The 24,075-nt window shown below is 44.1% G+C and overlaps 1 protein-coding gene and 1 pseudogene across 3 annotated transcripts in view; both read left to right on the forward strand.

Moving 5' to 3' along the window:
* HEBP1 (heme binding protein 1) overlaps window positions 1–24,075 on the forward strand; it is a 183,879-nt gene that overhangs the window by 146,874 nt on the left and 12,930 nt on the right. For all 3 annotated transcript variants that reach the window (XM_088468111.1, XM_088468113.1, XM_088468112.1), the window contains one exon: window positions 19,339–19,519. In XM_088468111.1, the coding sequence (XP_088324237.1) occupies window positions 19,339–19,519 (181 nt within the window). The remainder of the gene's footprint in view (window positions 1–19,338; window positions 19,520–24,075) is intronic.
* LOC148532243 (uncharacterized) lies at window positions 14,153–15,407 on the forward strand (annotated as a pseudogene).

A 24,075-nucleotide genomic window follows, 5' to 3' on the forward strand; every position in this document is an offset into this window, starting at 1 on the left:
CCCTATAGATGGTCTATAGCAGTGCAACACTAACAGCGCATATTTTCCAGATCTCCTACTTGGTACACAGGTGTATTCATTACTGGGAGCAGTGGCAAACACAGGATACTTAGGGGGGGGGTTCATATAAGTGCTATGTAATATAGCACATACAGATCTGCCGAGCTATTTTGTTGCTCATGGCGTGGCGTGAGTCACGCCATGGACTTGTGGCGTGGCGTGCGGGCCTCTGACTCGCGCCAAGGACTTGTGGAATGCCGTGGTATTCTTCAACGAAGGATATGCTACGGCATGTAATACAGTGCTTAACCGCTGGGTGGCGAGTGCTCCACTTTTGTAATTGCATGTAATATAGTGCTTAACCGCTGGATGGCGAGTGCTCCATTGTACTGAATGCCTTGTACAGAATGCCATGCTGTTAAACTTACAGTAAATTGGGTGGATATCACATTCACAGCATTTTCATGTACGCACAACCCATACTGTATTTTTAATGTCGCATAATATACATATACAGTATATAGTACTGTACCGTACGTAACATCTTATAACAGGATGCAAATCACTGCACATACTGTATAATACATACGGTACGGTGCAGTAACTGAATAGTAGAGAAGTTGCCTGAGTTGTTGTCACGGTATAACCGATACTGTAGATTAATGAGATGCACGCACAGCTTTCACTGATATGGGATGCATTACAGTATGACAATTTTTTTTTTTTTTTATTAAAAAACAGCAGCGGGAGGAGTGCACAAGGATGAGGCCACTCTCTGTGGTTCACTGTAGCTGTCGTGTGGGCTAGTGGTTAGGTGATCACTTTGGTAGAATTATGGTCCCGGGTTCGATCCCTGGAAAAGAATATACCGTAACGTATATATTTTTTTTTGTCACTGACACTATAGTGAAACTACTGTACTTTAGTAGTGTTGTACTGTACTGTAATACTGTAGTGTTGTTGTTTAAAAGGCTGCTTAAAAGTAAGACATTACAAACAGATTGTGTGTTTCAATAGTGCAAAACTTTCGTCAATGTCTGCGCTTTCGTCAATGGGATTTCATGCGCATGCCCAGTGGAGGGTTTACAATGGGATCTGTAGTGCCCAGAGAGGGCTCTGTATTTCACTGAATAGTGATTTCATACTGTGGCTATGGTGGCTGTCAGCCATCTGCTGTCTAGAATGTGAGACAGGGCTCTGCATCACAAACTGTGGGCCAAAAACGCAAAACGCAAACATGCGACAACTCATATGCGGTCTCAGCCTTGTTCACTATGGCTACGTCCTTTGGACTGTGTCTGAGAGTGGTTTCCGTCTGTGAGAGAGCGCTCTGTGTTCAAAGCTGACTGTGCGTTTGAAGCGCAAAATAGCGTTACATCGCAAACTTATGACATTGGTGATGCTGCTCCAACCTTGCACACTAAGTACGGTAGTAGTGGGATCTGTATGAGAGTTGCATTTCCATCTCTGGCGGGCGCATGCCCAGTAGGAGGGTTGCGACGGGATTTCTGGCGCATGCCCAGTGGGCCGAGAGTCATACACAGTGCATCAGGTCCCTTCCCCCAAAGCAAGCAAAGAGCCTCACATTACCATAATAAAGGAAGCTTTGTTAATCCATTTACTGTAAGCAGTCAGCTCTGCCCTAGTGTCCTGAAAAATGCTACGAATTGTCACCATTGCCAAGGACACCATCCCCCGTCTGCTAGGACAACTAGTGTGCCGCTATGAATGTGCCTGTACTGAATATTCAAAACTAACGGTGCCGTACAATTTAGCACCACAGAATAGTGATTTTTATAACTGCAGAAACTGCTAGTGAATCTACTGTCTAGAATGTGAGACAGGGCTCTGCATCACAAACTGTGCGACCAAAACCGCAAAACGCAAACATGCGACAACGCATATGCGGTCTCAGCCTTGGTGATGCTGCTCCAACCTCGCACACTTAGTACGGTACTAGTGGGATCTGTATGAGAGAGAGCTCTCTGTATTACACGGTTGGCGCTATGGTCGCTGTCAGCCATCTGCGATGGATTAGAAATGGAGGGGGGTACAATGGGATCTGTGGCGCCAAGCCATACGCCATGTAGCGCTATGCTATCACTGAGCATGCGCAGTTGGCTGTATTCCTGCATTCGGTACAGTATTGTACTCTATGCTGTTGCATTTCCATCTCTGGCGGGACGCACTTTTTATTTTTAATATTATTATTACACAGTCAGTGTAATAATAATAACACACTTTCACTGTGTGTGAATCATGACCCGCTACTGTACAGTCTGATATTCCATACTGTACGCCATGGCGTACAGTACATAGCCATAGCGCTACAAGGGTATGGCTATGGCGCAGCACCACTGGCAATGCATTGCAACCCCACCACTGGGCACGCGCCAGAGATCCTATTTGTACCGTAACCCATCAGAACTGGCTATAAGTTACCACAACGCAAACTGTGCTGACATTGACGCAATTTTGCGGTTTAAACGCGGAGTCAGTTTGTACTATATAGACCCCTCTCTTATACACAGTCAACTATCTGTTACTAAACATATTATATTACTAAAGTTTCCAAGTCTAGGACAGCATTTTCATTGACGCAAGTTTGCGCTCTGCATCTGCCCTACAAACTGCTGTTAGTCCACTACTGTAGCACCTTATGTTGTAATGAATTTACTATTGTGTATACTGTGCGGTAAGTCTCGGACAGTGCAGAATGGCACTAGTGTGAAAATTCAACAGTACTGTTAGCAATACAGACAACTGGGCATGCGCCATAAAATAGCGCTACTTAATGTATGGCTTGGCTCCACTGGACATGGGGCACACATTCCATTGTGATTAAAACCCGACCACTGGGCACGCGCAGACATTGACGCAATTTTGCGGTTTAAACGCGCAGTCAGTTTGATATACAGAAACCAGTCTCTTTAACAGGGCCCATTGCCACTTGATGGTCATAATAAATCACTATAATGTCCACGTTCATGTCAGCGCCGGCATTGACACAAGTTTGCGTTCTAAGGTACAGTACTGTATGTACAATAATAAAAATCGTAGTTTCGCTGTTTGACTCCCGAAGCAGTGGGCAGACATGCGCTCCACATGTACTGTATTGAATACTGAATATTTTAAGTGAAGATTTTAAAAATAAATTAAAAAAACATACTGCATTTTCAAGGTCTCGAACCCACAGAACAAGAAGAGGGGAGAAGCAGTGAGACTAGGCATTAGACCGCTAGGCCACACGCTTCACCCATTACTAGAGTTCTGTAGTTTGTAAAGTCTAATGTCTAAGCTTCTGTCAAACAATCATCGGCCGGTGATACAGAACATACCGTACGGTACATTGGAAAGTGACACCTGGTGGGCAAAATGTTGTATTACACGTAATGAAATCACACGCATGCGCTATGTAGTTTAGGAAAAGTGACACCTGGTGGGCAAAATGTTGTATTACACGTAATGAAATCAGACGCATGCGCTATGTAGTTTAGGAAAAGTGACATCTGGTGGGCAAAATGTTGTATTACACGTAATGACTTTTTTCACTACTAAACTTTCTTTGTGGCGCGACTCATGGCGTGGTGTGTGGCGTGCCATGCGTGGCGTGAGTGATAGCGCTGTGATGCCACGTTATAGCTGGGCACATCAGTACTGGCCCTCATTCAGAGGCGGTCGCAAGAAGCGATCTCTCTCTCTGAATGAGGGCGGCCGCTTCTTTTTTTTAGTGCGGCCTCCTGGTCGCTAGCTAAGCTGTAGGTTACCACCCACAGCTTAGCGACCGACCAGGGTGATGATCGCAATGGTCAAGACCATCGCAACCATCGGGGCTTGCGACGAGACCCTAAGGTTGGGTCTCAGCAACCGCAAGCACCAGGGAGCTTCCTGCTCTGATCGAGCAGGAAGCTCCCCACTGACATCACTGCTGATGTCAGTGCGCCCGCCCACGAAACGGCAGGCGTTCGCTTGGGAACGCCTCAGTTTGTGTAGCCACCCCCCCGCCCCGCCTACAAAACGGGGCGAGCTGTCGATCAACATCGACAGCCGCCCCTTTTGTAGTGAGCTCCGGAGCGAGAGAGATTCTCTCTCGTTCCGGGGCTTGCGCACGCAGAGTGCGGCCGCTGCACGTGCGCAGGGCCTTAACAGTGACCCGCTTGCGACCGGGTCTGAATGAGACCCACTGTGTTTGTATGTATATATATATATATATATATATATATATATTATCATACAAGAACAAATGCACTCCAAGTCTTTGCATCAAGTCAAAAAGTGTACTATCTTAGCCAACGTTTCAGAGCCTTACGGCACTTTTATCAAGGTACATAACACAATAACAGAACAACATCAGATCTTACCTTAAATACATGCGACTCCCCCATGCTGAGTGAGACCGGAGGGCAGGGGCACGTCGTGCGGCTCACACGGAGATCCAGCTCAGGCCTCCTCTGCCAATGACGTCACCGGCAAGGCGCCTTGGTACCATGGTAACATGATGCTCGGCGCATGTAATGTCTCACCGGCCCCACTGCAGCAACAAACAAATATAAAATGGATATAAAAGTGTCCCGCATCCAAACATCTAGAGAAATAATATGCTAATATGTAATAGAAATCAGCAAAATGCATAAGGTAAATACAAGTAATTCTATCAATGAAAAACCAAACAATCTCAAAGATACATCAGAATTATCCAATGATTGGAATGTCCTTCATACTTAGCAAATGTTCGTATGTATAATCAAAAAAACACACTACAATGTATCTTTTCATTTAAACCAGAAAGGTTAATAGTGTTCAAGCGATGGATCCAGTGGGCTTCACACTATAATAACTGGCCACTCCCCTATGGTCACCTCCTCCTATAGAACAAGGAATGTGATCGATGATTATGTGTTTAAATGTTGCTAAACTATGGCCTGCTGTGGCAAAGTGACGTGCCTTCGGTTGATCAGAAGGTTTATCTGTCAATGCTGAACGGATAGCTGACTGGTGTAAAGCCATCCGTTCACGAAATGTCCTCATAGTTTTGCCCACATAGTATTGTCCACACGGACATATAATCACGTATACAACATGTATAATACCTGTTTGAAATTAATCTTGACACCTGAATGATAATGAGGAAAAGATGATCCCGTTATTATATGCCTACAGGTTGTATAATTAAGACATTTATAACAACCTGGTCCTCTTTTCAAAAGGCCTATTAAGACATTTATAACAACCTGGTCCTCTTTTCAAAAGGCCTTTCTCAGAATCGTTAATTGTCTCAAAGCCAGTGATGTCCGTATGTACAATAATGTCTCTGAGGTCCTTTCCCCACATAAAGCAAGCCATAGGTATTTATCTGTCGTCACAATGGGCCATAATGCTCTTGATCAGGGCCGTAGCTAGGGTAGTGCGGCTGGTCCCATCGCACAGGGCACTACATGTCAGGGGGAGCTGTTTGGGCCTGTAAAATTTCTGTTTATTGTAGGGGTGTGCACCGGCCACTTTTCGTGTTTTGGTTTTAGATCTGGATCTTTCTTCGTGTTTTGGATCTGGATTGGTTTTGCCAAAACCACCCTTCCATGTTTTGGGTTCTGGGTTTTGTGTTTTGGCTCTGTATTTTTTTGAAAAAAAGCATAAAAACAGCTAAAATCACAGAATTTGTGAGTTTTTCTGCTCCTATGCTATTATTAACCTCAATAACCTTAATTTCCACTCATTTCCAGTCTATTCTGAACACCTCACAATAGTGTTTTTATGTCCAAAAGGTTGCACCGAGGTAGCTGGATGACTATGCTAAGCGACACGAGTGGGCAGCACAAATACGTGGCCCATCTAGGAGTGACACTGCAGTGGCAGACAGGATGGCAGTTTGAAAAACTAGGCCTCAAACAGTACATAATGCAAAGAAAAAAAAAGAGGTGCAAGATGGAATTGTCCTTGGGCCCTCCCACCCACCCTTATGTTGTATAAACAGGACATGCACACTTTAGCAACCAATCATTTCAGCGCCAGGGTCTGCCACACGACTGTGGCTGAAATGATTTGTTCGTTTGGGCCCCCACAAAACAAGCTGGCAATTAATCTGTCCCTGCACAAACTGGCTCTACGGAGGCAAGATGTCGTCCTCATCCACCGATTCCTCACCCTCTCCAGTGTTGTGTACAACCTCATCCTCACAGAGTATTAATTAGTCCCCGCTGGAATCCACCACCACAGGTCCCTCTGTACGTTCTGGAGGCTGGTCTCCCTGGAAGAGTTGCTAATTAATTTTTACGAACATCATCTTCTCCACATTTTCTGGAAGCAACCTCCTACGCCTTTCGCTGACAAGGTTCCCGTCTGCACTAAACACTCTTTCGGAGTACACACTGGAGGGGGGGCAACTCAGGTAAAATAGAGCCAGTTTGTACAGGGGCCTCCAAATTGCCTCTTTTTCCTGCCAGTACAGGTACGGACTGTCTGACATGCCTACTTGGATGCTGTCACCGATGTAATCCTTTAACAGACAGACGCACACTTGTCGCTGCTGCTTTGAGGATGCAGGTGCGGCTACAGCCCACACAATTCAAATAGACACAAAAAAAAAATATTTTTTTTATTTTTTGTGGAGCGCACTTTGGGGGTTACAGCACCCTTTAACGGACAAGCCATCCGGCCCTTTACTTAGGACACAGGCGCACGCTTGGCACTGCTCCTTTGTTGATGCACGTGCAGCCACAGTACACACAATTCACAAACACAGAAAATAATTCCTCCACCATTCTGTCAGTGGTGACAGTATCATATGCAGTGACAGTAGACATGTCAGAAATTTACATTGTTGGCACGTCCTTCAGTCCGGACCAGATGTCCAAACCAGCCCTTGACTTATGACACAGGTGCACGCTTGGCGCTGCTGCTGTGTTGATGCACGTGTGGCTACTGCACATACATTTCGCACACAAACACAGAAAAAAAAGAATTGTTTATTTTTTGTGGAGTGCACTTTGGGGGTTACACCACCCTTTAACAGACTTATGGGACACAGGCGCACGCTTGGCGCTGATCCTTTGTTGATGCACGTGCAGCCACTGTGCACACAATTCACAAACACAGAAAATAATTTTTTATTTTGTTTGGAGTGCACTTTGGGGGTTACAGCACCCTTTAACGGTCAAGCCAGCAGGCCCTTTACTTATGACACAGGCGCACGCTTGACGCTACTTTGTTGATGCAGGTGCGGCTACTGTGCACACAATTCACAAACACAGAAAATAATTTTTTATTTTTTTTGGAGTGCATTTTGGGGGTTACAGCACCCTTTAACAGTCAAGCCAGCAGGCCCTTTACTTATGACACAGGCGCACGGTTGGCGTTACTTTGTTGATGCACGTGCGGCTACTGCGCACACAATTCACAAACCCAGGGGGAAAAAAAATTTTTTTTTGGAATGCACTTTGGGGGAGCACCCCTGATGCACAGATCACCCCCTGGACAACACTACAGCACCTCTCTAGGACACTGCACAACACAGTCCAGCCAGCCCCTATAGACTTTGGAGTGGACACAGCCCCTATGACTGCAACTGACTGCACAACACAGCCCAGCCAGCCCCTATGACAGCAGCACAACACAACCCAGCCAGCCCCTATGGACAACAGCAGCACAACACAGCCCGGTCAGCCCCTATGGACTGAGTGGTCACAGCCCCTATGGACAACAGCAGCACAACACAGCCCAGCCAGCCCTAGCTCCCACCCTCCCTCTTCACTGTCCACAGCCGGAGTGAGAAATGGCGCCGACACGGGGACCTTTTATAGAATCCAAAACCCGTGAGATCCGGAAGGCGGGATGATGACGTTTTGCCTCGATTTCAGATCCGAGTCAGGCGGGAAAGGTCGAGCCTGACTCGGATACGACTTGGATCGGGGGGGTTCGGATTTCAGAAATCCGAACCCGCTCATCCCTAGTTTATTATCATTCTTGCTTGTAGCTTCCTCTTATTTCATCCCCAGCATCTCCTGGCCTCCCCTATCTCTTCCCTGGCCCTTCCCCATGAAGCCATGGCCCTTTTTTGGGTGCATTATGTCCCTTTGAAAAATGAGGGGGGCGCCAATACTCTTTCTGGCACAGGGCACCATAAAGTCTAGTTACGGCTCTGCTCTTGATGCTCTCTGTATGACCGGACTAGAGGTACTGAGGGCCTGATTCAGAGCCGCTCGTAAGCGGCCGCTCGCTCCGAGTGATGTTTGCACATTTGCGCATGCGTATGGGTCGTAATGCGCATGCGCCAACCATTCATTGTGGTAGAAATTCGTGCGCTCGCAAAACAGCAAGGGCCTGCTAATTTGAGTGACAGAATGAGGCGTTTGTGGGTGGTAACAGGGGAAGGTGCTTGAAAACGGGGAGTGTAGATCCGAACGCAGGCGTGCCAAACGGTCAAAACGGGCGTTTAATGGGTGTGCATAATTAACAAAGCAGCGTCATCGACCACGTCACTTGGTTGTCTTTTAGCCTGAACTGCTCGCAGTGATTGCGGGAAGTAAAACCTACCACAAGCACTGCGAGCAGTTCAGACGCCTTTCGATGTACTCGATTAATCTAATAAATAGCGGAGATGACGTATGATGCGAACGGCCAGGGGGCAAAATAGCGAGCGCATGTTTTGTTTGCTCGCTCAGACATAGAGGCGTCAACAGACCGCAAAGAGCGAGCGCTTAATTTAAATAGCCGGCCCCTTTTTTCTGAACGACTGTTCGCAAATAGCGTCCGGCTCTGAATCAGGCCCCGAATCTCATTTTCAAAACCAGAGGCAAAGAAGGACAAAAGGCCCAAAAGAAAACCTAGTGTGCAACTTATCCTCAAGAACACTTACTGAAGTTGAAACACGTGTACTTAATAAAGGACTCGCCTTTATTCCGACTAATACTCACAATGATCTTATTTGGAAAAGTGATGTGTACCGTTTTGCTCGCAAATTTCGCCTACAGGAATATTACCAAAATCACACTTATGAAAAAGAAGAATCTACACCAGCACACTCTACACTCACTAGATTCTGGACAAATAGATCTATATCCACCTTCGATCCACAGTCTTCTAATGCATCCTTACAGACATTTATACGACTGATGGATAATTCAGTATGAAAATACACAAAAGCACCCCATATTCCCCGCTTATCCCCATATTCAATTCCAAATCGGCGAAAACGGGACCCGGCAAAAACGAAATCGACGAAAAGTCCTGTCATTTTTGGGGAAAATCAGCCTTACACCCCCCAAAAAATATGCTCTGACATGGGGGATCACTATGGGTAACCCCGAATTGCCCTGCTAAAGGTATTTGGGGTTTTAAATGGTCTCAACAGGTGCTTTATTGCGCCTTTGAGATAGAGCTGAAGAATAGCATTTAGCAACTTTAAAAACAAATAAATAACTAGTCCATTCAAATTTGGGGTACATGAAGAAGGGTGCAAGCATATTTTTAAGTGGCTAAAGTGAACTTGCAAAAATCATGAAAAATCCATCTGCCGCAAACACCTGCAAATAAACACCTGGGGCATACTTGGGGACCCCCCTGGAGTCTATTTTGCTAGTTTAAAAGTGTCCCCCCAATTTTATTTTTGCCCCCAAAATGAAAGTACCTTTTTTGGGGTGTCCTGTGCTATTTTTTTTTATTTTTTTTGACACAGAATACCTTTAGGAGCCTGTCCAAGGGGTGCACGGTGGTTTTTAGAAGTCTGCACCCCAAAACCCCAATTCTGCACTTGTTCTCGCCACCTATTCAATGGGGATACTTCTTCGGTGGGTTCGAACCTCTGACTTTTCCGCACCTGCGAAAAGTAATCCAAATTGAAAACGTGAATAAGTGAGAATAGCGAAAATGACATCATCGCCTATAATTTATCACCGGTAACGTGTTTTCGCTCCAAATTGAATACAGCCCTATGTGGGCAAAACTATGAGGACATTTCGTGAACGGATGGCATTACACCGGTCAGCTATCTGTTCAGCATTGACAGGTAAACCTTCTGATCAACCGGTGGCACATCACTTTGCCACAGCAGGCCATAGTTTAGCAACATTTAAACACACGATCATCGATCACATTCCTTGTTCTATAGGAGGAGGTGACCGAAGTGGCCAGTTATTATAGTGTGAAGCCCACTGGACCCACCGCTTGAACACTATTAACCCTTCTGGTTTAAATGAAAAGATACATTGTAGTGTGTTTTTTTGATTATACATACAAGCATTTGCTAAGTATCAAGGACATTCCAATCATTGGATAATTCTGATGTATCTTTGAGATTGTTTGGTATTTCTTTGATAGAATTACTTGTATTTACCTTATGCATTTTGCTGATTTCTATTACATATTTGCATATTATTTCTCTAGATGTTTGGATGCGGGACACTTTTATATCCATTTTATATTTTTTTGTTGCTGCAGTGGGGCCGGTGAGACATTAAATCCGCCGAGCATCACGTTACCATGGTACCAAGGTGCCTTGCGGGTGACGTCATTGGCAGTGGAGGCCTGAGCAGAAGGCACCTAAGCAGATGCACAGTGTAAATCGAGTGCCGGACCACCCACTGTTCTTTTATATTGAGATATAAATATATATATATAGAACGCAGGGCGGCACTCCGTAATAAATATATCCACAAACAGAAGGTACTTTTGCAACGTTTCAGCGCTTTATTCCGCGCTTTTGTCAAGCATACAAATCAAACACATATACAACACTAACCACATATAAATAGTAGTTAGACGCCATGCCATACGGGGACCTCACTTCCTGGTTCCGAAACCGGAAGTCTCCGGAACCGGAAGTGACCTCACCAAATCACATCAGCATCAAATGGTTGCCATGGCTACCGTAACGCTGAACAAAAGACAAACACATAAAGACAATACAAATAATCATTTAAAATTTGACAAATTGCTCATTAACATGCCAAACAAAACAACAACATAGATGTATACCTACGATAGTGCACGATTACGTGCACTTCAGATGGGCAGCAACTAATCATTACAAATACCTAGTCGATGAATACGCTACACAGAATTAAATAACTAGCAAGTCCCTCCTATTAGTATCAGACCATCAAAAAACCACACAACAAAAATAGCAAGTAAGTATCACGCAGGAGCTTATTGTAATAAAAAGACCATTACACGTCCCCTGAAGCCTGTGGTAGATAAAACCAATGACCTACTTATACGAAACACTGAAGACCCAGCGTTTCATTTAACCCACGAGGAGAAAGGGAGTCTAAACGCATAATCCATTGAGACTCACACTGTAGCAGTTTACGTCCACGATCACCACCTCTAATAAGCGGGGGGACATGATCGATGATTTTATAACGGAGAGCTGAAAGGTTATACCCTGCAGTGACAAAATGTCGTGCCACTGGTTGATCACTGGTACCTATGGCAAGGGCAGCCCGGATAGCAGAACGATGTTGGGCCATCCTTTCTTTCAAAGTACATTCCGTCTTGCCTACATAAATCTTCGAACAAGGGCATGTGATAACATAGCCAATAAACTTGGTGGTACACGTTACATGGTGTCTAATGTTATATTTAATTCCAGAATATGGGTGGAAAAAAAATTAACCAGTTTGTAGGGAACGGCAGGTAATACAGTTAGGGCACCTGAAACACCCCACCTTTGGAGTACTCAAAAAAGACTTGATGTTACTAGGCTTGCCCATCGATGAAACATCGTTCTTGACCAAATAATCTCTCAAATTCTTGCCTCTCTGATAGCAAGACATCAATTTTTTATTGTGTAACATATTTAGATCCTTATCGAACGTTATAATAGGCCATAATGATTTTGCTTGTTTATTGATAGCAGCGCTGCGATGATTATATCTATTAATCCAAAGGTGCCTATCTGCGCTACGATCCTTAATAGAAATATCATCAATCAGTAATTTATCGACAGGGATAGCCAAAGCTTTTTCTTTGGCCTGATCTAAAACACCCTTCTGATACCCTCTCTGCAAAAACTTAGCATACATCATATCATCATATCCATCTGTTGTAACGTTACAACCCTGTCAGGTGCAATTCTTAATGCTCGCAAAAATTGTGAATAAGGCAAAGCATTTTTCAAAGGGACAGGGTGTGCACTACTTGCCAATAAAATGTTGTTTTTATCGGTCGCTTTTCCAAACAGAGAAGGCACAAGGTGACCATTATTTTTGGTTATAGTAACGTCAAGAAAATTTACGCTATGCATATCAATGGAATACGTAAATTTAACAGGATCTATGCGACTGTTATGTGAGTCAATCAAATCAGCAAACGACTGTTGCGTACCTCGCCAGACGATAAAAAGGTCATCAATGTATCGATAATAGGCTAAGATATTACTAGCCACACTCAGATCAGAAAAAAATAAATCAAATTCAGCTGCAAACATAAAGGCATTCGCATACGATGGGGCCACATTGGACCCCATCGCACAACCGGATACCTGCAGGTAGAATTGTCCGTCGAACATGAAATAATTGCGGGTTAATACCAATTCCAACAACTGTAGAAACAGCTCTACAGGAGGTCCCTTATATAATGGATTTTTGGTAATAAGCAATTTAGTGGTCTGTAACCCTAGAACATGAGGGATACAAGTATACAAATTACAAACGTCGACTGAACACAAAACACAATCAGAGGGCAAATCAGGTAATGATTTCAAGGACAACAACAAACTATTAGTGTCCTTCAAAAAGGTGGGCCTGGCCTGTACACAAGGTTGCAAAAGCGCATCTAAATAAGTGGAGATGGTCTGATACAATGATCCTCGGGCTGCAATAATAGGACGCCCCGGTGGCTTCACCGGGTCCTTATGTATTTTCGGAATTAAATAAAAAAGGGGTCTGATGGGGAACCTAACCTCCAAGGCTTTCTTGATAGATGTTGAAATAAACCCTTGTGTGCAAGATACTAACAATAAAGAATCTATTTCTTTTTTAAATTCACAAGTTGGATCTAGTGACAACTTTCTGTACGTATCTACATCACCAAGATGTCTAAATGCTTCAGCCTTGTAATCACATAGGTTAAGTACCACAATCGCCCCTCCCTTATCCGCCTGACGGAACACCACATCATCATACATAGATAGCTGTTTAAGAGCCAACTGCTCATCTTTATTCAAGTTCCTAAACTTAGGTTGAAAAGCATTCACATCATCACAGACAGTTTGGTCCAGCAAACGTGAGAATGTCTTAATGGATGCATTGGAACTGATATGGTCAAAAGATGACCGCTCCTGTAATTTCAAAAGTTGTACGGGAACATCAGAATCGATAATCGGCCTACAAGCAAAGTGTTCCTTAATTTTGATGCTCCTATTAAGCTTGTAATGTTCCTTCTTCCACTGAATTTTATCAAACGCCACTCTAGGTACAAACGACAGGCCCCTACTCAAAACAGAGAGCTCAATCTCAGAAAAGGACCTATCGTCAGAAGGTGTACATCCTCAAAGCTCTTGATTTTAATTTTAGCTAGATCTATTAATTAAAATCAAGAGCTTGAGGATGTACACCTTCTGACGTTGTCTGGTGACAAGCAAACTGATTGGATAACTAAACTAGATACGTACAGAAAGTTGTCACTAGATCCAACTTGTGAATTTAAAAAAGAAATAGATTCTTTATTGTTAGTATCTTGCACACAAGGGTTTATTTCAACATCTATCAAGAAAGCCTTGGAGGTTAGGTTCCCCATCAGACCCCTTTTTTATTTAATTCCGAAAATACATAAGGACCCGGTGAAGCCACCGGGGCGTCCTATTATTGCAGCCCGAGGATCATTGTATCAGACCATCTCCACTTATTTAGATGCGCTTTTGCAACCTTGTGTACAGGCCAGGCCCACCTTTTTGAAGGACACTAATAGTTTGTTGTTGTCCTTGAAATCATTACCTGATTTGCCCTCTGATTGTGTTTTGTGTTCAGTCGACGTTTGTAATTTGTATACTTGTATTCCTCCTGTTCTAGGGTTACAGACCACTAAATTGCTTATTACCAAAAATCCATTATATAAGGGACCTCCTGTAGAGCTGTTTCTACAGTTGTTGGAATTGGTATTAACCCGCAATTATTTCATGTTCGACGGACAATTCTACCTGCAGGTATCCGGTTGGGCGATGGGGTCCAATGTGGCCCCATCGTACGCGAATGCCTTTATGTTTGCAGCTGAATTTGATTTATTTTTTTCTGATCTGAGTGTGGCTAGTAATATTTTAGCCTATTATCGATACATTGATGACCTTTTTATCGTCTGGCGAGGTACGCAACAGTCGTTTGCTGATTTGATTGACTCACATAACAGTCACATAGATCCTGTTAAATTTACGTATTCCATTGATATGCATAGCGTAAATTTTCTTGACGTTACTATAACCAAAAGTAATGGTCGCCTTGTGCCTTCTCTGTTTGCAAAACCGACCGATAAAAACAACATTTTATTGGCAAGTAGTGCACACCCTGTCCCTTTGAAAAATGCTTTGCCTTATTCACAATTTTTGCGAGCATTAAGAATTGCACCTGACAGGGTTGTAGCGTTACAACAGGTGGATATGATGTATGCTAAGTTTTTGCAGAGAGGGTATCAGAAGGGTGTTTTAGATCAGGCCAAAGAAAAAGCTTTGGCTATCCCTGTCGATAAATTACTGATTGATGATATTTCTATTAAGGATCGTAGCGCAGATAGGCACCTTTGGATTAATAGATATAATCATCACAGCACTGCTATCAATAAACAAGCAAAATCGTTATGGCCTATTATAACGTCCGATAAGGATCTAAATATGTTACACAATAAAAAATTGATGTCTTGCTATCAGAGAGGCAAGAATTTGAGAGATTATTTGGTCAAGAACGATGTTTCATCGATGGGCAAGCCTAGTAACATCAAGTCTTTTTTGGGTACTCCAAAGGTGGGGTGTTGGGTGTTTCAGGTGCCCTAACTGTATTACCTGCCGTTCCCTACAAACTGGTTAATTTTTTTTCCACCCGTATTCTGGAATTAAATATAACATTAGACACCATGTAACGTGTACCACCAAGTTTATTGTCTATGTTATCACATGCCCTTGTTCGAAGATTTATGTAGGCAAGACGGAATGTACTTTGAAAGAAAGGATGGCCCAACATCGTTCTGCTATCCGGGCTGCCCTTGCCGTAGGTACCAGTGATCAACCAGTGGCACGACATTTTGTCACTGCAGGGCATAACCTTTCAGCTCTCCGTTATAAAATCATCGATCATGTCCCCCCGCTTATTAGAGGTGGTGATCGTGGACGTAAACTGCTACAGTGTGAGTCTCAATGGATTATGCGTTTAGACTCCCTTTCTCCTCGTGGGTTAAATGAAACGCTGGGTCTTCAGTGTTTCGTATAAGTAGGTCATTGGTTTTATCTACCACAGGCTTCAGGGGACGTGTAATGGTCTTTTTATTACAATAAGCTCCTGCGTGATACTTACTTGCTATTTTTGTTGTGTGGTTTTTTGATGGTCTGATACTAATAGGAGGGACTTGCTAGTTATTTAATTCTGTGTAGCGTATTCATCGACTAGGTATTTGTAATGATTAGTTGCTGCCCATCTGAAGTGCACGTAATCGTGCACTATCGTAGGTATACATCTATGTTGTTGTTTTGTTTAGCATGTTAATGAGCAATTTGTCAAATTTTAAATGATTATTTGTATTGTCTTTATGTGTTTGTCTTTTGTTCAGCGTTACGGTAGCCATGGCAACCGTTTGATGCTGATGTGATTTGGTGAGGTCACTTCCGGTTCCGGAGACTTCCGGTTTCGGAACCAGGAAGTGAGGTCCCCATATGGCATGGCGTCTAACTACTATTTATATGTGGTTAGTGTTGTATATGTGTTTGATTTGTATGCTTGACAAAAGCGCGGAAAAAAGCGCTGAAACGTTGCAAAAGTACCTTCTGTTTGTGGATATATTTATTACGGAGTGCCGCCCTGCGTTCTATGTATCCAGTTTGCCCTGTTTTTCATGGCTGACTGTGGAGGGCACCCGGCTCAGTTATCTGCGGTACCCGCGAGTGCCGGAGCGATGGCTATATATATATATATATATATATATATATATATACACAGTCAGGTGCATAAATATTGGGACACTGACAGAATTTTCATATTTTGGCCTCTAGTCACCACAATGACTTTGAAATGAAACAAACAAGATGTGCTTTAACTGCAGACTTTCAGATTTAATTTGAGGGTAATTGCATCCAAATCAGGTGAACGGTGTAGGAATTACTACGGTTTCTATATGTGCCTCCCACTTTTTAAGGGGCCAAAAGTAATGGGACTATCAACTCAAAAGCTATTTCATGGACAGGTGTGGGCTATTCCCTCATTATTTCATTATCAATTAAGCAGGTAAAAGGTCTGGAGTTGATTCTAGGTGTGACATTTGCATTTGGAATCAGTTGCTGTCGACTCTCAATATGAGATCCAAAGAGCTGTCACTATCAGTGAAGCAAGCCATCATTAGGCTGAAAAATCAAAACAAACCCATCAGAGAGACAGCAAAAACATTAGGTGTGGCCAAATCAACTGTTTGGAACATTCTTAAAAAGAAAGAATGCACCGGAGAACTCAGCAACACCAAAAGACCCAGAAGACCACGGAAAACAACTGTGGTGGATGACAGAAGAATAATTTCCCTGGTGAAGAAAAACCCCTTCACAACAGTTGGTCAAATCAAGAACACTCTCCAGGAGGTAGGTGTATATGTGTCAAAGTCAACAATCAAGAGAAGACTTCACAAGAGTGAATATAGAGGGTTCACCACAAGATGTAAACCATTGGTGAGCCACAAAAACAGGAAGACCAAATTAGAGTTTGCCAAACAACATCTAAAAAGCCATTAGAGTTCTGGAACAACATGCTATGGACAGATGAGACAAAGATCAACTTGTACCAGAGTGATGGGAAGGAAAGGAACTGCTCATGATCCAAAACATACCACCTCATCAGTGAAGCATGGTGGTGGTAGTGTCATGCCATGGGCATGTATGGCTGCCAATGGAACTGGTTCCCTTGTATTTATTGTGACTGCTGACAAAAGCAGCAGAATGAATTCTGAAGTGTTTCGGGCAATATTATATGCTCATATTCAGTCAAATGCTTCAGAACTCATTGGACGGCGCTTCACAGTGCAGATGGACAATGACCCGAGGCATACTGCAAAAGCAACCAAAGAATTTTTTAAGGCTAAAAAGTGGAATGTTATGCAATGGCCAAGTCAATCCGCTGACCTGAATCCGATTGAGCATGCATTTCAATTGATGAAGACAAAACTGAAGGGAAAATGCCCCAAGAACAAGCAGGAACTGAAGACATTTGCAGTAGAGGCCTGGCAGAGCAGCACCAGGGATGAAACCCAGTGTCTGGTGATGTCTATGCGTTCCAGACTTCAGGCTGTAATTGCCTGCAAAGGATTTGCAACAAAGTATTAAAAAGTGAAAGTTAGATTTAGGATTGTTTAGTTTGTCCCATTACTTTTGGCCCCTTAAAAAGTGGGAGGCACATATAGAAACCGTTGTAATTCCTACACACCGTTCACCTGATTTGGATGTAATTACCCTCAAATTAAATCTGAAAGTCTGCAGTTAAAGCACATCTTGTTTGTTTCATTTCAAAGCAATTTGTGGTCATGAATAGAGGCCAAAATATGAAAATTCTGTCAATGTCCCAATATTTATGCACTTGACTGTATATATATATATATATATATATATATATATATATATATAGTTATACAAGAAATGACCTTAATTTGCGATAATAGAAGCTCAAATATGACCGACTAAAAGAAGCAATATGGATACCAGCTGCACCTCTCTATTGACCCCGTTAGATGGGTGTCCAAAGTAATATAGATATACGTAAAAAGAGAGGGAGCTTAAAACATTGTTCTAAGAATTAATCGTATTGCAAACTACACATATCATTCACACAAACCTCTAAATATGCAGTATATATAATATCAAGTTCTTAAATGTAGTTTTTCTAAAACAACAGATCAGTTGTAGATAGATGAAAAGATGGAATATAGTATCCTCTTATAGTAGGCTTTTTTAATAATCCAAGAGTTTTTTCAATGTAGGGATGTATACCGATGATGCAATTTTCCAAGGGTTCAAATTGTTCCTGAAATATATCCTCACACCAGAAAACACCCATACATGATAGGCCAAACGGCCACTATTAGTACTTTAAAAATATTTATTTGACAAATATTTGATATAAAAAACAGTTAATAACATGAAACTGTTAAGTCAGCTTACATCAGATATTTCCAATATGATGTTATATTCGGACTGTAATAGGGTTAGTTGTCCACTGTTACACCCAATTGGTACAGTATGGGGACAGATTTCATCAATTTCCGAAAATACTATATTTTTGGAGCTTGCGTGCGGGAGTATTGCCATCTTCAGATAGCATTTGCTCCCACACCAGGCTCGCAACTGGCTTCTTCTCTATGGGAAGGAGTTGTGTTGTGTTGTGAGGAGAGATCCCTTCTCACCTGTCCGGCTCCTTCCGCCGGACGTCAGGACTCTTGTTCACATGCATAACCTGTAGGTCACACATTCGCACTAGTCTCACTGATCCGAAAGGAGCAGTGAATCCGCTGGCAGGGACAGCTGATTTTTGGATCAGCTGTCTCCGCGCCAGAGCAGTGATGAATTGCTCCGGCATCCGCTGCGAGTTAGAATGTTGATTATCGGACCCCGATAATTAACATCATGAATAGACCCCTTGGTGGCTTATTCATCACTTATTTTTTACAAAAGTAGGTGAAAATAATGACTCCGTGGGGAAGGGTGGCTGGATCGGACACCCACGGTGGAGGAGAGAGACATGCATCTGTGAGGAAATCCTTGTGGATACCTCAGCTGCAGGGGAAAAGTATCATTTTTCCGAAATGCTGACTCCACAAAAAGAGCAGCTTTTCGGAAGTGATACTTTTTGTTTGTGAGGCATAATGAATGCCTCCAAAATATATTTTTTAAACTCGCAGTGAGTTTAAAACACAATTATCAATAGTGATATAATTATGTCATGATGAATAAGTACAATAAGAGCATAAACAGCTAACACATAACACATTAACAAATGTCATTGAGAGGACTACTGTATATGATCAATAATATTTCAATGAAAATTTAAATGATGGCATTTGATGCAGGAATTCAACAGCAATTGCAAGTATCTTTACTGTCTCTAAATTCACTGGCACTGATATTGTAAGAGTCTAAGAAAAATGTAACGCATTTTTTTCTCTATCTTAAAGGTGCAGGAATGGGAATGACTTCTCCTGTCTCAATCATTAGTTACCCCACAGAGAGTGAAACTCTCGAGCCAAAGGTCAAGGTTATGCTTCGAATTCCAAGCCAGTTTCAGACAGATCCTCCAATTCCTACTGATGAGAACATTTGCATTGAAGATAGGGAAGGCTTGACTGTATATGCCACGTAAGTAACAAAATATACAACCAGAAACCATGATCTGATGCTGCCACTGCTCAACATGACTTATTTTGAGAGTCCGCTTAGATGCATGATGCCTTTGGCTGCATAATGTATATGTGCCCTAACACTATTGTACCCACCAGCAAGGAGCTCGTGTGAAGTCACTGTGTTCTAAAAGTCATGCTATCTCTCTTGCACAATTTAATAGTAAGTAACACCGTCAAAAGTAGTGGTTTGTTCAAATAGACCATCTACATATTATGCAGCAGACAACAGGCTTATATTTGAGGATTTGCCTGTTATATATTGTTCTCTTATGGGTAGATTCAGCCTCGTAACAGCCCTGTGCTGCACCTGCCGCCTGAGCTTCACTCAAGCCGTCATAACTAAGCTCCTCAGGGGGTGGGGTGGGTGGTATCGCCTTCTCCTGTGAACTAGCATGCTGCTCGGAGCACAGTACAGACACTCTGAGCAGCCGAACAGATCACTCACCACTGTGGGAGAAGACATAGGGGCCTATTGATCATCGAAGGCCGATGATGAAGTATTCAAAGCAGTTGTCCCAGTGGTTAGTATCACAGCTACTTCTGTAGCTGTGTTACTTACCTGCTCCCCATCATTCAAGCTACTCATGCGTGACCTCAGATCATACATGTGCAAAGCCTCCGGGGAGTAGTGGCGGAGGGATCCCTCTTCACATCCCCGGAACTACTTCCCATAGGGAGTAGCAGGCCTACGAGAGCAAGCACCGTCTGAAGATGAACTTTCAGTTTTCGGAGTTTGCTGAATACCAAGGGGGTCCTATCGGACCCATGATGATGAATGGCCGGTAACTTAAATATGCAGAAACATGGTTACCGGGCCATTTATCTTTTGATGAATAGGCCCCATAATGTCTCTCCCAGGACATCTTGTATCTCCCCCAAGCAGGGCCAGATTTTCCATTAGGCAACATAGGCGCCCGTGACCGGGGCCCCTACCGCTCGAAATCTGTCCTGGAGTGAACCTGTTGAACTTGAGCTGTGTTCGAAGTTGAACTGCTGCGCTGCTGGCACACACAGCAGCAGCAGCATAGTCCAGGGTCCTGCCCCTAGCATCTAGCCAGCCCCTTCTTCTCAATCCCCAAGCAGCCTGCGCCCCACCCGCACTCATGTAGCCAACCTCCTCCTTCATTACAGCCCCCCCCGCAGTATAAGAAGCAGCCTTCCCCCTCCCCAGTATAGCAAGCAGCCCTCCTTCCCACCCACCTGCAGTATAGTTAGCAGCCTTCCCTCCCCCTCCGCAGTATATCAACCAGCCTTCCCTCCACAGTATAGCAACCAGCCCTATGCTGCACCCCCACAGTATAGCAAGTAGCCTTCCGCCGCCCCCCCTCCTGCAGTATAGCAAGCGGCCGCTCCCCTCAGTATAGTAAGCAGCCCTCCCTTCCGCTGCCCCCCCCTCGCAGTATAGCAAGCAGCCGCCCCCCCTCAGTATAGCAAGCAGCCTTCCGTTGCCCCCCCCCGCAGTGTAGGCATCGGCCACCTTCCCCCCAGTGTAGCAAGCTGCCTCCCTTGGCTCCGACCACCAGCCCCCCTGTCACGGCCAGGGTTTCTCGGCAATGGTGGTCAACGGGTAATACCTGTGAGGTCACTGTGGCAGGGGGTGTCTGGCGGCGCTGGTGTTTGGCGAGGGGCATTGGCTACACATGGTTCTGTGAGGGAACAGTGTTTCCGCTCGGCATGGGCGCCGCCATCTTGCCTCCGGCCATGTGATTCAGTTGTCCAATCCTGGTGGGTCATGTGCTCTCTTTAGCCAGTCATGGCGCGGCACTTGGTATTTAGGAAGGTCCAGAGCCTTCCTTCCTTGCCAGTGCAACGTGTTTCTCAGCTACAGCTGAGAGAGAGTACCTGTGCCTTACCTGCCTCCACTTACACCCAGCTGGACTACATGACCTCTGCCTGCATATGTTTTCAGCTCACCATACCTGCATACTGGACTGTTCCTGCCTGTCACTTTCTGGACATTCTCCCATTTACTCCACTACAGTTATCAAGTGCACTCTAGTGCTATACCTGGGCTATTTCTTGCCATTCCCATGTCTACCAAGTCACTTATTAAAAGTTCCACTTTTTCATTTAAATCTGCTTCTGTGTCTGCTCCTATCACCACCCCGGGTCAACAACAAAACCAGAACCTCACAGTTTGCACTGGCCCCATGGATCCGGCCATGGAACAGGAGTCTGGAGTGGATTTATTCTGGTGTATTTCTGGCCGTTTAGAAAACCTGGAAGCTATGCAGCACCAAATGGCTTAGTTTCTACAGGAGATGTCTAAACGACAAGATAATCTGCAAACCTCGTTAACCACCCCTGGGGTATCAGCATCTACACCTCCTTCTGTGCCTGGTAACACAGGGAACAGGGTATCTCCTTGTTTACACCTTCCTATGCCAAGCAAATTTGACGGCAATCCTAAGCTCTGCCGTGGTTTCTTAAATCAGTGTGATATACACTTTACCTTACAGCCTGATAACTTTCCCACTGCTAGAACTAAAGTGGCATACATTGTGTCTTTGTTGTCTGGCTCTGCATTGGATTGGGCCTCCCCACTCTGGGAGCGTTCAGACTCGCTGCTGGATAACTATGCGGACTTTGTATCATCATTCAGGAGGATTTTCGACGAACCTGGACGCACTGTGTCAGCATCGTCCAGTATCATGACCCTGAGACAAGGAATCTGTCCTGTCAGCCAGTATGCCGTACAGTTTAAAATTTTGGCATCAGAGCTTAAGTGGAATGAGGAGGCCCTCACCTCAGCCTTTTGGCATGGACGTTCGGACCAACTAAAGGATGATTTGATCACCCGTGAGCTTCCCACTAATTTAAATGAGATGATCTCACTCTGCAACAAAATTTACCTACGCTTCAGAGAACGTCAGGCTGAAAAGCACAGAACTGACTGGCAAAGGTCATTTACTCCTCCCTTGCCAACCCATCCTCCTATAGATGAGGAACCTATGCAGCTGAACCAAACCCATCTCTCCAAAGAGAAACGTCAGAGAAGGATGTTAACAAACCTCTGTCTATACTGTGGAGATTCGGGTCACCTGGTGGCCTCCTGCTCCTGTAAATCGGGAAACGCCCGTTCCTAACTGATTCTGGGGACATCACGTTAGTAGTTATGAGCCCATCCCCAAATACTAAAGATTTCAAAATTTCCTTAGCTTTCGATCTCAAGCCTAAGCCTGTCTTCGTTTCTGCTCTATTAGATTCTGGACTTCCAGCCTAGTTGATAAACTACAGATTCCTTGTTCATCTCTCAATCACGCAATTTCCCTGACCTCTGTAGATGGACGGCCTCTAGCTAAAGGAGTGGTCACCAAGAAAACTCAACCAGTATTAGTCCGTGTTGGGGCACTCCACTCCGAGTCTTTAAAGTTCTTAGTGATACCTGAGGCTTCCCAAGAAATCATTTTAGGACTACCCTGGTTACACCAGCATAATCCCAGGATAGACTGGTGTTCAATGCAGATTCTTTCATGGGGAACTGACTGTCAAAAATCCTGTCTGCCCAAGATACGACCTGTAAGGAAGACAGTTTCATTAATATCTCCAGCTATTCCCAAGGAGTATCAGATGTTCTCTGATGTTTTTTCCGAACAACAGGTGAATGTCTTACCTCCTCACAGAGAATGGGATTGTCCAATTGAGCTGATGCCTGACAAGATGCCACCTCGTGGTCGCACCTATCCTCTATCCTTGCCTGAGACTCAAGCCATGTCCGAATACATCCAGGGCAACCTAGCAAAAGGTTTTATTCATCCTTCCACCTCTCCTGCCGGAGCTGGGTTCTTTTTCGTCGGGACGGTGGCCTAAGACCTTGTATTGACTACCGGGGCCTTAATGATATAACAGTCAAGAATCGATATCCACTTCCACTGATCAGAGTTGTTCGACAGAGTTAAGGGGTCCATCATATTCTCAAAGTTGGATCTGAGAGGGCTTATAATCTCATCCATATTCGTGCTGGTGATGAATGGAAGATCGCCTTTAATACTAGAGATGGACATTTGAATACGTCGTGATGCCCTTTGGGTTGTGCAGTGTCCCTGCTGTTTTTCAGGGCTTTGTTAATGAGATTTTCTGGGACTTGTTGTACGTCTCGGTTGTTGTCTACCTGGACGATATACTGATTTTTTTCATCTTCTGTAGTGAAACATCATGAACATGTGAAGGAAGTATTATGCCGTCTAAGAAAGAACCACCTTTACTGCAATTTGGAGAAATGTGTCTTTGGTGTACCCAGTGTGCCATTCCTTGGTTACTTCATCTTTGGCTCCAGTCTAGAAATGGACCCCAAGAAGGTGCAGGCGATTTTGGATTGGTCCCGACCTCAAACTTTGAAAGCCATCCAGAGACTGCTTGGGTTCACCAACTACTATAGACGCTTTATCAAGGGATTCTCATCATTTATTGGCTCCCATTACCGCCCTGACTCGTAAAGACGCTAATCCTGCCCTATGGTCACCTGAGGCAGAGACTGCTTCTAAAACAGGCTTTTATTTCTGCTCCAGTCTT

Source organism: Taudactylus pleione, unplaced genomic scaffold (assembly GCF_031769625.1).
Source record: "Taudactylus pleione unplaced genomic scaffold, aTauple2 ptg000080l, whole genome shotgun sequence".
NCBI classification, from domain to species: Eukaryota; Metazoa; Chordata; class Amphibia; order Anura; family Myobatrachidae; genus Taudactylus; species Taudactylus pleione.